The 15,944-nt window shown below is 40.9% G+C and overlaps 1 protein-coding gene across 5 annotated transcripts in view; it reads right to left on the bottom strand.

Moving 5' to 3' along the window:
• Window positions 1-1,300: 1,300 nt before the first annotated feature.
• ZNF347 (zinc finger protein 347) overlaps window positions 1,301-15,944 on the bottom strand; it is a 21,442-nt gene continuing 6,798 nt past the window's right edge. For 3 of the 5 annotated variants that reach the window (XM_017859318.1, XM_017859315.1, XM_017859316.1), the window contains 3 exons: window positions 11,417-11,543; window positions 10,857-10,988; window positions 1,301-5,164 (listed from right to left, as the gene is read on the bottom strand). In XM_017859318.1, the coding sequence (XP_017714807.1) occupies window positions 2,916-5,164; window positions 10,857-10,988; window positions 11,417-11,543 (2,508 nt within the window). In that variant the 3' untranslated portion in view covers window positions 1,301-2,915. The remainder of the gene's footprint in view (window positions 5,165-10,856; window positions 10,989-11,416; window positions 11,544-15,944) is intronic. The other 2 variants (XM_017859319.1, XM_017859317.1) reach the window with 1 other exon arrangement.

The following is a 15,944-nucleotide window of genomic DNA, read 5'->3' as shown; positions in this document are numbered from 1 at the left end:
TTTTTTTTTTTTTTTTTTTGGACGGGGTCTCGCCCTTTCCCCCCGGCTGGGGGGCTTTGGCCGGGTCTCAGCTCACTGCAAGCTCCGCCTCCCGGGTTTACGCCATTCTCTTGCCTCAGCCTCCCGAGTAGCTGGGACTACAGGCGCCCGCCACCTCGCCCGGCTAGTTTTTTGTATTTTTTTTAGTAGAGACGGGGTTTCACCATGTTAGCCAGGATGGTCTCGATCTCCTGACCTCGTGATCCGCCCGTGTCGGCCTCCCAAAGTGCTGGGATTACAGGCTTGAGCCACCACGCCCGGCCTTTATATGTTCATTTTTAAGAGGAAACTCATGCATATTACTCTTGTCAAACTATGTCACTGAGCATAGCATTCTTTATTAGTGTTATTTTTGTTATTCTGCACTATTTATAATTTCGTAATTTTTTTTTGAGACGGAGTCTCGTTCTCTTGCCCAGGCTGCGGTGCAGTGGCGCGATCTTGGCTCACTGCAACCTCTGCCTCCTGGGTTTAAGTGATTCTCCTGCCTCAGCCTCCCCAACAGCTGGGATTACAGGCACATGACACCACATCCAGCCAACTTTTTTTTTTTTTTTGTATTTTTTAGTAGAGATGGGGTTTCACTGTGCTGGCCAGGGTGGTCTCAACCTTCTGACCTCATAATCTACCCACCTCAGCCTCCCTAAGTGCTGGGATTACAGCTAATATTTTCCATACAATTTTTTTTTTTTTTGAGACAGAGTCTCGCTCTGTCACCCAGGCTGGAGTGCAATGGCGTGATCTTGGCTCACTGCAACCTCTGCCTCCGGGCTCAAGTGATCCACCTGCCTCAGTCTCCCAGAGGATCTGGGACTACAGGCGTGAGCCAGTCTGTCCAGGTAATTTTTCTATTTTTTTGTAGAAACAGGGTTTTGCCAGGTGGCCCTGGCTGGACGAACTCCTGGACTCAAGTGACCCACCTGCCTTGGGCTCTCAAAGTGCTAGGATTACAGGCACGACCCAACACACCCAGCCCATACATCTTCTATATTTGTATTTTCACTTCATGTAAATAAAGATGCATGCCATGGTTATTTGGCACACAAGCATGTAAAAATATAATATGATATATATTCACCAACACTGTGGCAAGTTTCAGAGTGTAAGAGTATGAAAATTGCACTTTCTATGGGATTTTCATTATATCCATATAAATATTCTAAGGCAGAGTGTAGAGAGAATAATTCAAGTGCAGAGTATGATTACAGTTTCCCAAAATTGTATATTGATTTCACAGAGAAAAAAAAATTGTTCTAGATCCTCCAACCTAAAAGACTGAGTGTACTGTTATTATCTGTTATGAAGTATCCTACTGAGGTAGGATAAAACAGGGTTGGTACAAAGAATGTGATTTGTTCATAGTTATAACAAAACATTGAATTTTTGGCAAAACATTGTCTGTGACACATTCTTAATAAAACTGTAGCAAAATGTAACTCCAGCAATTAGTGTGAATTCTACTAAAAAAAAAGCAAAACAAAACAAAAAACATGGTATTCTGGTTCTTCTGACCAAGCTCTCCACTCTAATAACTGTTATCTCTTCAATTTCAAAATAAGCCTATTTTCATCAATCTCTGCTATAAAGTAGCTATTGCCATTCAATAGAGAAAGTGGCAACCATTTCCCCTGCACTATTCCTATCACATATATGTCACTAATAACCTATCACATATATGTCACTAATAACTTGTTACTCTCCTCTCATAAAAATTCCAGTGTCCTGAGGTCTTGGCCTACTCAATGCAGGTAGAGCCTGACTTCCCTAAAGCCCAACGTGTCTTTCTCTCAGAAGAGCACCTTGAACACAATCAGTATGATGATTGATAATCATAGTTTTACATTATTTTCTGCTCCTAAACCATGGTCTCTCAATTGAGAGAATATTTAACTTTATAAGGCAGAGTCCTCCTTCTTCAATAAACGTAGATAAAAATTATCCTCATGTAATGAAGTAGGCCTTTCCATACTGCGATTCTTTCCCAGACAGGCACCGTGAAAGGTGCTTCAGGATGCAAAATAGCCACAGATCCATAGTTCAGGTTGAAAGTCACAAACAGTACTCTTTTTGAGAAACCTCAAACAATGGAATGAAAGATTTTATAACCTCAAGGTAAGTAGCCATTTCCAAATGTCCTTCAACCTTTTAAATATATCATGTCTTAAGTTTTACCATATGGGGATGTATAATTATTGTTCAGTTTATCATATTAAAAGTGAATCAAAGAACTAGAGACTGAGTCACTCTTTGTATGAATCCTCACCTACAGTTAGTCTTAGAGTAAGAGCTTCAGGATGCACATCACATTTTTGTGATTCCATCAAATATGTAGATTTTAATGCCTACAAAGCTGTGAGGCCTGAATAAACCCTCTGCCACACACAGTACATTTATGTAATTTCTCATTATTATGGACTCTTGGATGTCTATTAATACTTGAACTCATGAGGAGTTTGCCACGGTCATTGCATTTTTTTTTTTCCTTTAAGATGGAGTTTCACTCTTTTTGCCCAGGATGGAGTGCAATGGCACGATCTTGGCTCACTGCAACCTCCGCCTCCTGGGTTCAAGTGATTCTCCTGCCTCAGCCTCCTATATAGCTGGGATTACAGGCATGTGCCACCAGGCCTAGCTAATTTTGTACTTTTAGTAGAAATGGGGTTTCACCCTGTTGGTCAGGCTGGTCTTGAACTCCTGACCCCAGGTGATCCACCTGCCTTGGACTCCCAAAGTGTTGGGATTACAGGCGTGAGCCACCGCGCCCAGCCAGTCATTGCATTTTCAAGGAATCTCTCAGGAGTAAATTCTCTGATGTTGTCAAAGGAATGAATTCTAACTGCAAAAGTTACCACCTTCATTTGTAAGGTTTCTCCCCACTATGAATTCTGTGATGACTTGCAAGGTTTGAACTCTGACTTTAGAACTTTCCACACATTACATTTGTAAGGTTTGCCACCAGTATGGATTGTCTGATGGGTAGTTAGGCTTGAACAGATACTAAAGAGTTTCCCACACTCATATGGTTTCTCTCCGGTATGAACTCCCTGATGCCTTGCAAGTTTTGAAGTTTGACTAAAGGCTTTGCCACATTCATTACACTTGTAAGGTTTATCTCCAGTATGAATTCCTCGATGTCTTGCAAGGTGTGAATTCTGAGTGAAGATCTTCCCACACTCATTGCATTTGTAAGGTTTTTTCCCAGTATGGATTGCCTGATGGGTAGTTAGGCTTGAACGGACACTAAAGGCTTTCCCACACTGATTACACTCATATGGTTTCTCTCCAGTATGAACTCTCTGATGCCTTGCAAGCTTTGATGTTTGACTAAAGGCTTTGCCACATTCATTACACTTGTAAGGTTTATCTCCAGTATGAACTCTCTGATGTCTTGCAAGGTGTGAATTCTGAGTGAAGACCTTGCCACACTCATTACACTTGTAAGGTTTTTCGCCAGTATGGATGACCTGATGGGTAGTTAGGTTTGAATGTTCACTAAAGGTTTTGCCATACTCATTATACTTGTAAGGTTTCTCTCCAGTATGAATTCGCTGATGCCTTGAAAGGTATGAATTATGCCTAAAGACCTTGCCACATTCATTACATTTATAAGGTTTCTCTCCAGTATGAATTCCCCGATGTCTTGCAAGGTGTGAATTCTGAGTGAAGACCTTGCCACACTCATTACATTTGTAAGGTTTTTCTCCAGTATGGATGACCTGATGGGTAGTTAGGCTTGAATACACACTGAATGCTTTGCCACACTCATTACACATATAAGGTTTCACTCCAGTATGAATTCTTTGATGATTTGCAAGGTGTGAATTTTGAGTGAAGACCTTGCCACATTCATTACATTTGTAAGGTTTTTCTCCAGTATGGATGACCTGATGGGTGGTTAGGTTCGAATGTGCTCTAAAGGCTTTGCCACACTCATTACACTTGTAAGGTTTCTCTCCAGTATGAATTAGCTGATGCCTTGCAAGGTGTGAATTACGCCTAAAGACCTTGCCGCATTCATGACATTTGTAAGGCTTTTCTCCGGTGTGGATTACCAAATGAATAGCTAGGCTTGAACGAACACCAAAGGCTTTGCCACACTCATTACACTTGTAAGGTTTCTCTCCAGTGTGAATTCTCCAGTGATTTGTAAGGTGTGAATTTTGAGTGAAGACCTTGCCACATTCATTACATTTGTAAGGTTTTTCTCCACTGTGGGTTGCCTGATGGATAGCTAGGCTTGAACGAGCTCTAAAGGCTTTCCCACACTCATTACACTTGTAAGGTTTTTCTCCAGTATGAATTCCTCGATGTCTTGCAAGATGTGAATTCTGAGTGAAGACCTTGCCACATTCGTTACATTTATAAGGTTTCTCTCCAGTGTGAATTTTCTGATGTTGTGAGAGTTGTGAATTTCGACTAAAGACCTTACCACACTCATTACATTTGTAACGTTTTTCGCCAGTATGGATTACCTGATGGGTAGTTAGGTTTGAACGTGTTCTAAAGGCTTTGCCACACTCATAACATTTGTAAGGTTTCTCTTTAGTATGACTTCTCTGATGACTCACAAGGTGTGAATTTTGAGGAAAGACTATGCCACATCCATTAGATTTGTAAGGGCTTCTCCAATTATTTGCTTTTTGCCCCTGTGTGAGTAATAAAGAGGAGATAAAATCTTTGAGATATTTGTTAGAAATGTGGGTTTTGACATTATAAGGCATTTGTTGAAGTGATGAAACTGAGGAACTATTGCTGAAAGACTTCTCAACCTGATTACATTCATAAATTTTCCCTTCATATTGAAAAAGCTGCAGTTCAGGCAGATGTGACTGAAGGCTTAATCCAAGCTGATTTTTAATAAGCTTGTTTCTTGCATCTCTTTTATCATGTTCATCTCTTCCATGAGTGAGATTGCCTTCTTGGGTCATAAGCACTCCTTTGTAATTTCCTTCAGCATCTCTGCATTGATACTCAAGGTCATGCGTATTTTTTTGGACTTCCCTGAAGGAACAGCCTTCAATGTCATGGCTTTCCTGTCTTTCCAACATCACTGTTTGGAATACTTCTCCTTTATTATTCTTCCCTTTGTGTGGTAAATCTTTCATTACAAATTCAGAAGAGAGAGCTACAAGATATAAAGATCCGTAGGTTTCCAATTAATTGTAGTATGTAAACAAGTATTTTACACTGAAAACAATATTACACCAAAAGCAATTCTTATATTGAACAGATTTATGAAACTTCAGAACAATAATATTCAATTTTTAGGAATACAAAAAAGAAAGAGGATTGTTTAATAAAGTTGATTCCATGTAATTCAAATTAATAGTATGGAAGCCTAGTTCCCAACCTACAATACCGTAGCCAGCAAAGCAATCGTTCAGTAATAAAAGAGAGAAAGTCTTCCCTAGACAAACAAAGCTAAGGGAATTTACCATGATCAGACCTGTTTTACAAGAAATGATAAAGGGAGTTCTTCAAATCCAAAGAAAATGACACAATGTAACTTTTACACTAATATTAATATCATAATCATGGTGTGCAAACCATTTTTACTAAGAGGGCCAAAATAAAACTATTAAAATAAGCACAACAATTTGTTAAGAGATAGGCAGTACACAACATAAATTGTGACATAAAAAATTCAAAATGCAGGGTAAGAAGGGAATGAATACGCACAGAGGTTTTAGTTTCTTTTTTCTTCAATCAAAGATGAGTTGATATTGATTTGAGATAAATTGTTAAAAGCTATAGGATGTTTTTGTAAGTCTTATTTTATAGTTACCACAAAGTAAAAGCCTGTAATAGACATATTAACAATAAAGAGCAATGAATTAAAAAATACTGCCATTTGGTTACTTCTTTTCTAATTGTTTTCTAACTCCTCTCTGGCTTTCTTTCTTACTGTCTTCCTTTGTGCTTAAGTGATTTTCTCTGGTAGTATAAGTCCTTACCTATCAATAATAACATTAAATATAAATGGACTAAATTCTCCAATTATAAGAGAGAGGCCTGCTGAATGGATTATAAAACATACAGCTAACTATATGTTGCCTACAACAAACAAACTCACTTCACCTATAAGGATACATGTAGACAAAAAGTGAGGGGATGGAAAAAGAAATCAAAAAAGAGCAGTAGTAGGTATAATTAGATAAAACAGACTTCAAGTCAATAAGCGTAAAAAGAGACAAGGTCAGTACATAAAGAGAAAAGGATCAACTTAGCAAAAGGATATAACAAATATGTACACATCCTAATATGTAAAACTAATGTTAATAAATCTAAAGGGAGAGATAGGAAGCAATACAATAATATTAAAGGACTTCAAAACACAATTTTTGGTAATGAATAAATCATTCAGGCAGAAAACCAACTAAAAAAATTAGAGTTAAAGTATACTGCAGACTAAATGAACTTAAAAACGACTTTTTTTTTCCCCCTATTGTAAACAGATGGGATCTCCCTGTGTTGCCCAGGCTGTTGTACAGTGCTTATTCACAAGTGAGTTCACAGTGCACTGCAGCTTTGAACTTCTGGCCTTAAGCATTCCTCTCTCCTCAGCCTCCCAAGTAGCTAAAATTACAGGATGTTCCATGCCCTAACACACACTTACAGACTATTTTATCCAACTGTTGCAAAATACATATTCTCCTCATCAGCACATGCATTATGCTTCAGGACAGATTATATGTTAACACACCAAACAAGTCTCAATAAATTCAAAAAAGTCAAAATTGTATCTAGTATCTTTTCTGACCAGAGTAAAATAACACTAGAAACCAACAACAAGAAGAGCCTCAGAAGATACACAAACGGCCGGGCGCGGTGGCTCAAGCCTGTAATCCCAGCACTTTGGGAGGCCGAGATGGGCGGATCACAAGGTCAGGAGATCAAGACCATCCTGGCCCGGTGAAACCCCGTCTCTACTAAAAAATACAAAAAACTAGCTGGGCAAGGTGGCGGGCACCTATAGTCCCAGCTACTTGGGAGGCTGAGGCAGGAGAATGGCGTGAACCCGAAAGGTGGAGCTTGCAGTGAGCTGAGATCCAGCCACTGCACTCCAGTTTGGGCAACAGAGCGAGACTCCATCTCAAAAAAAAAAAAAAAGAAGATACACAAATATGGCTGGGCACGGTGGCTCACACCTGTAATCCCAACACTTTTGGACGCCAAAGTGGGCAGATTACCTGGGGTCAGGAGTTAGAGACCAGCCTGGCCAATATGGTGAAACCCTGTTTCTAATAAAAATATAAAAATTAGCCAGGAGTAGTGGCACATGCCTATAATCCCAGCTACTTGGGAGGCTGAGGCAGAAGAATTGCTTGATCCCAGGAGGCGGAGATTGCAGTGAGCCAAGATTGTGCCACGTACTCCAGCCTGGGTGACACAGCAAGACTCTGTCTAGAAAGAAAAAAAAAAGAAGATACACAAACACGTGGAAATTAGATGACATATTCCTGAACAGCCATTGAGTTAATGAAGAAACTAAGAAGGAAATATAAACATTTCTTTTCTTTTTTTTTTTTTTTTGAGATAAGGTCTTGCTCTGTCACCTACCCTAGAGTGCAGTGGTGTAATCTCAGCCCACTGCAACCTCCATTTCCTGGGCTCAAGTGATCCACCCACCTCAGTCCCCCAAGTAGCAGTGTCCACAGGCACACACCACCATGCCCAGCTAATTTTTGTATATTTTACAAAGACGGAGTTTGGCTATGTTGCTCAGGCTGGTCTCAAACTCCTGAGCTCAAGCAATCCGCCCGCCTCAGCCTCCTAAAGTGCTGGGATTACAGGCATGAGCCACCACCATGCCTGGCTAAAAATTTCCTGAAACAAATTAAAATGCAAAATAGCACAATCTATAGGATACAGAAAAGCAGCAAAAGAGGAAAGTTTGTAGCAATAAACACCTATATCAAAAAAACAGTAAGTCAACAAATAAAGCACCTAATGATACACCTCAAGGAACTAGAAAAGCAAGAACAAACTAAACCCAAAAGTAGTAGAGCGAAAGGAATAATAAAGATCACAGCAGAACTAAACAAAATAAAGACTAAAAACACAGTATCTAAGATCAATAAAATGAAAAGTAGGATTAAAAAAAAAATTTTTTTTGAGATGGAGTTTCACTCTTATTGCCCGGGCTGGAATGCAGTGGTGCGATACTGGCTCACCACATCCTCTGCCTACTGAGTTCAAGAGATTCTCCTGCCTCAGCCTCCTGAGTAGCTGGGATTACACGCATGTGTCACCACACCTGGTTAATTTTGTATTTTTAGTAGAGATGGGGTTTCTCCATGTTGGTCAGGCTGGTCTCAAACTCCCGACCTCAGGTGATCCACCCACCTTGGCCTCCCAAAGTGCTGGGATTACAGGCGTGAGCCACCACACCCGGCCAAAAAAAATTTTTTTTTAGAGATGGGGTCTACCTCCCTCACAAAGGCTGGAGTACAGTGGCCCAATCATAGCTCACTGCAGCCTTGAACTCCTGGGTTTAAGTGATCCTCCTGCCTCAGCCTCCCAAGTAGCTGGGACTACAGGCATGCACTACCATGATTGGCCAATTTTCATTTTATTTTTAGAGATGGGGTCTCTTACTATGTTGCCCAGGCTGGTTTGAACTCCCCACCTCAAGCAATTCTCCTTCCTCAGTCTCCCAAGTTCCTAGGATTATAGGCATAAGGCACCATGCCTAACTTGAAAAGTAGGTTTTTTTAAAAAGATAAGCAAAATCGACAAACTTTTAGCTAAATTGAAATAAAAGGTCGGGAGGAGGTACACCCAAATTAATAAAATCAGAGACAAAGCAGAAAACATTAGAACTGATACCACAGATACACAAAGGACCATTAGAGACAATTATGAACAACTACGTACAAACAAATTTAAAAACCTAGAAGAAAGGGATGCATTTCTGGACCATACAACCTATCAAGATTGAACCATGAAGAAAGAGAAAACCTGAATACACCAATAACAAAATTGAAGCTGCAAAAAAAAAAGAAAATTCATGTAGAAGAAAAGCCCAGGATTGAATGAATTCACTGCTGAATTCTACCAAACACTTGAAGAATAGCTAATACTGGTTAGGCATGTTGGCTCATGCCTATAATCCCAACAGTTTGGGAGGCTAAAATGGGAGGATTGCTTGATGCCAGAAGTTTGAGACCAGCCTGGGCAACACAGCAAGACCTCAGCTCTACTAAAAAATAAAAAAGGATTTGGCCAGGCACGGTGGCTCATGCCTGTAATCCCAGCACTTTGGGAGGTCAAGGCAGGAGGATCACCTGAGGTCAGGAGTTCAAGACCAGCTTGGCCAACATGGTGAAACCCCATCTCTACTAAAAATACAAAAATCAGCCAAGTGTGGTGGCACAGGCCTGTAATCCCAACTACTTGGGAGGCTGAGGCAGGAGAATCGTTTGAACCTGGGAGGCAGAGGTTGCAGTGAGTTGAGATCACGTCACTGCATTTCAGCCTGGGCAAGAGAATGAGACTCCAACTCAAAAAAAAAACTAACAAACAAAAAAAACACAATTAGTTGGGCATGGTAGTGTGCGCCTGTAACGCCAGCTACTGGGGAGGATGTGGAGGGAGGGTCAGTTGAGCCCAGGAGTTTTTTGCAGTAAGCTATGATTGTGCCACTACACTCCAGTCTGGGTGAGATAGAGAGAGAGACTATCTCAAAAAATAAAAATAACAATAATAATAATAAAGAAAGAAAGAAAAGAAAAAATAAGGAACACTAATTCTACTCAAACTATTTCAAAAATTGAAGGGAGCACATATTTCCAAACTCATTTTATGAGGCCAGCATTACCCTGATACCAAAAAGCAGACAAGGACACAACAACAAAAGAAAACTATAGGCCAATACCCCTGATGAATATACATGCAAAAATCCTTGACAAAATAGAATTAGCAAATAGAATTCAACAACACATTAAAAAGACATTGACCATGATCAAGTAGGATTTATTCCAGGAATGCAAGGATAGTTTAACACACACAAATCAATTAATGTGATTCATCACATCAACAGAATCAAGGACAAGAAGCATATTATCATTTCAATAGATGCTGGAAAATGACTCAATAAAATCAATATCTCTCCATAATAAAAAGTCTCAACAACTTGGGTACAGAAAAAACATACCTAAGCATGATAAAAGCCATATATGACAAATCCAGAGGGAATGTAGTAAACAAGAAAAATGCTAAGATCTGAAAGACAAGGATGTCTACTTTCACGACTTCTATTCAACATAGCACTGATGTTCTAGCCAAAGCAATTAGACAAGAGAAAGAAATAAAAAACATACAAATTGAAAAGGAAGAAGTCAAAACATACTTCTTTGCAGATGACATGATTTTATATTTAGAAAAACTTAACAACTCCACTAAAACACTCTTAAAATTTAGCAAACTATATAGAATTTGGATCTATATGACTGAGAACTGGGCATCAGACAGAATCAACTACAGAAGGAAACACCAAAGGACATCAAACAACCCTTTTGTAACAGCCCTCCCTGTGCCACACAGAGTCAAGGAACCAGAGTTCTCAGAAGCTAGATAACATTGTTGTCCCTCATGATAAAGACTTTGCCTTTGTCTGTTTGAGCTGCAGCACCATTGGAAGGTGAAAGGATATATAGTACAACTCTAAAGGATAGACAAAAGGGGGCAAATAAAGATCTCTGTTCAGAGGTCACAGGATTCAAATTTCTGTTCTCCCATAGAACTCTCAGATTTGCATAGAGTTTCCTAAACACTATTTAATAACCGGCATTTTCTCTACCCATCTGAACTCTTACCTGTAATCACGGCTTTGATCCATTCCCATCCATCTGGGTTTCTTGCTATTTGTACTTGGCTCTCCACAGTGAAAGGCTCCTTCCCTTGCTCCAACATAGAGATAATACTGAGGTCAAAACAAGAGATTCCTGCTTATGAAAAGAAAGGAAAACAATGGGCTGTAGATTTTCCAGAGTCCCAGTCCTATGTTTACATGAGGAGGGAGGACTTTACAGCTGTATCCAAAAAAACACTTCAAAAATTCATCCACTAAATGCTTCCTTATAAATTGTTAAGAAACACTATAATATGCAAATATATAGCTCTCATCCCAAAACCACTGAATCAAAGCGTGGGGATAGAAAACAGGGAATTGGATATTTTAAAAGTCCTAAAACTCTCCAGTGATATCAGAAAGAGGACAATTAAAATCCAGTTTCCATATTATGGAGATTTTCATTTTTGAGTCAACACAACTTCAGTTTCAGCCAAGCAACGCAGGAGCTCTCAAGAGACCCACATGGAAAATGAAAAGATACACAGGGGAAGATCCTGACTTCTGGAAGAAAGTCATCCTCACCCAGGGAGGCCAGGTTCCTATAATTCTCCAACATCACGTCCCTGTACAAAGTCCTCTGAGCGGGGTCCAGGCATGTCCACTCCTCCTGAGAGAATTCTATAGCCACATCCTTGAATGTCACCTGTCCCTAAAATGAAAACCACATTCACCAAGGGGATATGAAGAAAGTTCCAATCTTCACATAAAATGAGAAGGGAAAATAGATGAAACTGAAGTGAGTGGGACAACATCAAAGTTGTGATATAATAAAATATACATATGGTCTTCATCCCCCTTTCCTGACATACATCTCACTTGGAATCTCTGGAGTGATAAGTGCCTTTGTAAGCTAATGAGACGAGTGGTGGCTGGAGGCCCCAAGATAGTTTCAGAATAGGGGGGTGGTTACCAGAAAGACCAAGGCCGGATTAGACAGTTGGGACTTCAAGCCTCATCTCCCAACTTCCCCTGAGGGGATGGGGGCTGAAGGCTCAGTTGATCACCAATAGCCAAAGATGTAAGCAATCATGCCCACGTAATGAAGCCCCCATAATAACCCAAAAGGACAGGGCCTGAACAAGCTTCAGGATAGGGAAACACATGGAGGCTCTGAGAATGCCCCCCGACCCCCACCAAAGACAGCACTCAGCCTCCCAAGTAGTTGGGATTACACGAATGCACCACCATGCCATGCTCCTTTTCCCATACCTTACCCAATAGACTGCTTACATCTGGCTGTTCATCTGTATACTCTGTAATATCCTATATAATAAATGGGTCAATATAAATAAAGTGTTCCCCTGATTTCTGTGAGCCATTCTAGCAAATCATTCAAACCTGAGGAGAGGGTCATGGGAATTCATGATATATAAGCCAGTCAGTGAGAAGCAAAGGCCATCTGTATTTGCAGCTGGTATTGAAGTGGGTACACTCTTGTGGGATTGAGCCCTCAATCTGTGGGATCTGATGCTATGTCCAGGTAGATAGTGTCAGAATTGAACTGAATAGGAGGTCACTCAGCTGGTGTCCAGTGCAGAATTGCTCGCTTGGTGTATGTGGGGGAAAACCCAGGACATCTAGGATCGTGTTCTCTGTTGTGAGAGTACAGTAGGAGAAACTGGGTCTGTTTTCACCACATTCTCACACACACAGGTATTTTTGGGCAGAATGTTTTCTTAATTCTATCTTCCTATACTTTTCTATAAGCGGTTAGGATAGTCTTTAAATCACTGTTGATTTCTCAGTTTGGTAGACAATACAAAAACTATACAAATATACAAACAAAAACCCAACACCGGCTTATCTTTATTGAAGTGTTACATATTATGTCTGACAGACCAAGTGATATTCAGTATCCAGATGATCTACAGCGTGAGTGATCTCTTACGAGATGAAAATGTGTACAGTGACTTTACAGAAAGACAGGTTAGAATCTAAAAACTGTGATGACCATCGCAATAACAATGACAGATGTTTCTGAGCACTTCCCAAGTGCAAGGCATTATTCTATTTATTTATTTATTTATTTACTTACTTATTTTTTTGAGACAGAGTCGCTCTATCGCCCAGGCTGGAGTGCAGTGGCATGATCTCGGCTCACTGCAACCTCCACCTCCTGAGTTCAAGCAATTCTCCTGCCTCAGCCTCCCAAATAACTGGAATTACAGGCACCCACCACCATGTTCGGTTAATTTTTGTACTTTTAGTAGAGACGGGGTGTCACCATGTTGACCAGGCTAGTCTCAAACTCCTGACCTCAGATGATCTGCCCGCCTTGGCCTCCTAAAGTGCTGGGATTATAGGCGCAAGTCACCGTGCTTGGTCTGGCATTATTCTAAATAAATGTCTTGCATGTACTAACTTGTATATGAATATGATAGCCCATGAGAGAAAGATCTGTTCCCATCTTACTAGTAGATAAATATATGACAGATACGCTAAGAAACTTGTGTCAAGTCAAAGAGCTAAAACGTCAGAGCAAGCACCTGAATCCAGGTGTCTGGGAATAAGAATTAAATCTAAAGAACCAAATAGTCGGCCGGGCCCGTTGGCTCATGCCTGTAATCCCAGCACTTTGGGAGACCGAGGTAAGCGGATCACAAGGTCAGAAGATCAAGACCATCCTGGCTAATACGTTGAAACCCCGTCTCTACTAAAAAAATACAAAAACTTTGCTGGGTGTGGTGGCGGGTACCTGTAGTCCCAGCTACTTGGGAGGCTGAGGCAGGAGAATGGCATGAATCCGGAAGGCAGAGCTTGCAGTGAGCCAAGATTGCGCCACTGCACTCCAGCCTGGGTGACAGAGTGAGAAGACTCTGTCTCAAAAAAAAAAAAAAAGAATCAAATAGTTAAGTAAAAGAACATGAAAAGTACCTAAATGAGCAAAGTTGAAACAAGTTCATGAATAACAATATGGAACTTCATAAAAGGTAATTACATATATACACACATTTATTCATGCCCATAATATGTTACTATTCTTACTATTAAATCATTAATGTAATAGTTGAGAATAAATTTAAGGGCACAGAAAATATTTAAGATACAATTTGAATTGCTAAAAAGCACAAAACTTATTTAAAATCATGATGTGTAGGCTAGGTGCAGTGGCTCACACCTGTAATCCCAGCATTTTGGGAGGCCGAGTCAGATGGATCACCTGAGATCAGGAGTTCGAGACCAGCCTGACCAACATGGTGAAACCCTGTCTCTACTAAAAATATAAAAATTAGCCGGGTGTGATGGCGGATGCCTGTAATTCCAGCTACTTGGGAGGCTGAGGTAGGAGAATCGATTGTACCCAGGGGACAGAGGTCGCAGTGGGCTGAGATCGCACCACCACACTCTAGCCTGGGTGACAGAGTAAGACTCTGTCTCAAAAAAAAAAAAAAAAAATCATGATGTGTGCTTAATAAAAAAACATGCACTCACATCACAGATACACAGTTTAGTAATAACAACAGTGAAGGTTAAAACATCCACTCTCTCCTCATTCAGAGAATGCTCCAATAAAGATGTAGAATGAGCTATCAATCTTTCCTAACATGAAAACACATAAATTTTCAAAATCTGGAGGCTAAAATGTCACAACAAAACATTCACTGAAGGGCCGGGTATGGTGGCTCATGCTGGTAATCCCAGCATTTTGGGAGACCAAGGGGGCTGATCACTTCAGGTCAAACGTTTGGGACCAGCCTGGCCAACATGGTGAAACCATGTCTCTACGAAAAATATAAAAACTAGCTGGGCATGGTGGCATGCAACTGTAGTCCCAGCCACTCTAGAGGCTGAGGCAAAAGAACTGCTTGAGTCCAGGAGGCAGGGGTTGCAGTGAGCCGAGATTGCACCACTCCAGCCTGGGTGACAGAGTGAGACTCTGTCTCAAAACAAACAAACAAACAAAACCCAAAAAACATTCACTGAAAAATTTTGTTCTTAATGTTATAACAATCTATAAACACATCTCTACAGGACTTGAGCTGTCTCCTGACACAAAACTGACAACACTTTTTCCCCACTGAGATGAGATGGAGGGTAGAAGACTGGACAGGAAAGCTGATGCTTTATGTCTTAGGGCATAAGCTGTAAGTTTGTTTGGAGTTATACTGTAAAACAGATAAATACAACATATACTGTTTAAAATAAGAGAAACAGAGTCGGGTGAGGGGGCTCACATCTGTAATCCCAGCACTTTGAAGGGCCAAGGTGGGTGAATCAGTTGAGCTCAGGAGTCCGAGACCAGCTTGGGTAACATGGTAAAACCCTGTCTCTACAGAAAATACAAAAATTAGCCAGGCATGATGGTGTGTGCCTGTAGTTCAGTTACTTGGGAGTCTGAGACAGGAGGATTGATTGAGCCCAGGAGGTAGAGGTTGCAGTGAGCTGAGATCATGTCACTGCACTTCAGCCCGGGTGACATGGTGAGACTCTCTCAAAATAAATAAATACAATAAATAGAGTATTTAATAACTGGTAAAAACAGGCCAGGCACGGTGGCTCACGCCTGTAATCCCAGCACTTTGGGAGGCCAAGGCAGGTGGATCATGAGGTCAGGAGATCGAGACCATCCTGGCTAACACAGTGAAACCCCGTCTCTACTAAAAATACAAAAAAATTAGCCAGGCGCGGTGGTGGGTGCCTGTAGTCCCAGCTACTTGGGAGGCTGAGGCAGGAGAATGGCAGGAACCCGGGAGGCGGAGCTTGCAGTGAGCCAAGATCACACCACTGCACTCCAGCTTGGGCGACAGAGCAAGACTCCGTCTCAAAAAAAAAAAAAATTGGTAAAACAAGAACGTGGTTCTATCCTCTCTAATGGGAAGGAAGTTCTGCTCCTATAACCGAACAAAATAATAACCATTCTCACCTAGCACCAGCTGCACAACGGTCCCTGCAGAAACACCAATCTCCATCGTATGGGTTTTCTGAGAATAGTTCAATGATTCTCCTGCATTTTCCATTTAGGTCAATTTCATGTATTAAAATAGATGATGGGCCGGGCGCGGTGGCTCAAGCCTGTAATCCCAGCACTTTGGGAGGCCGAGGCGGGCGG

The sequence above is a fragment of the Rhinopithecus bieti genome, unplaced genomic scaffold (genome assembly GCF_001698545.2).
Source record: "Rhinopithecus bieti isolate Rb0 unplaced genomic scaffold, ASM169854v2 scaffold_50799, whole genome shotgun sequence".
Taxonomy (NCBI): domain Eukaryota; kingdom Metazoa; phylum Chordata; class Mammalia; order Primates; family Cercopithecidae; genus Rhinopithecus; species Rhinopithecus bieti.
Note: the sequence above shows the minus strand (reverse complement) of the source record. Positions and strands in the feature narration are given on the sequence as shown.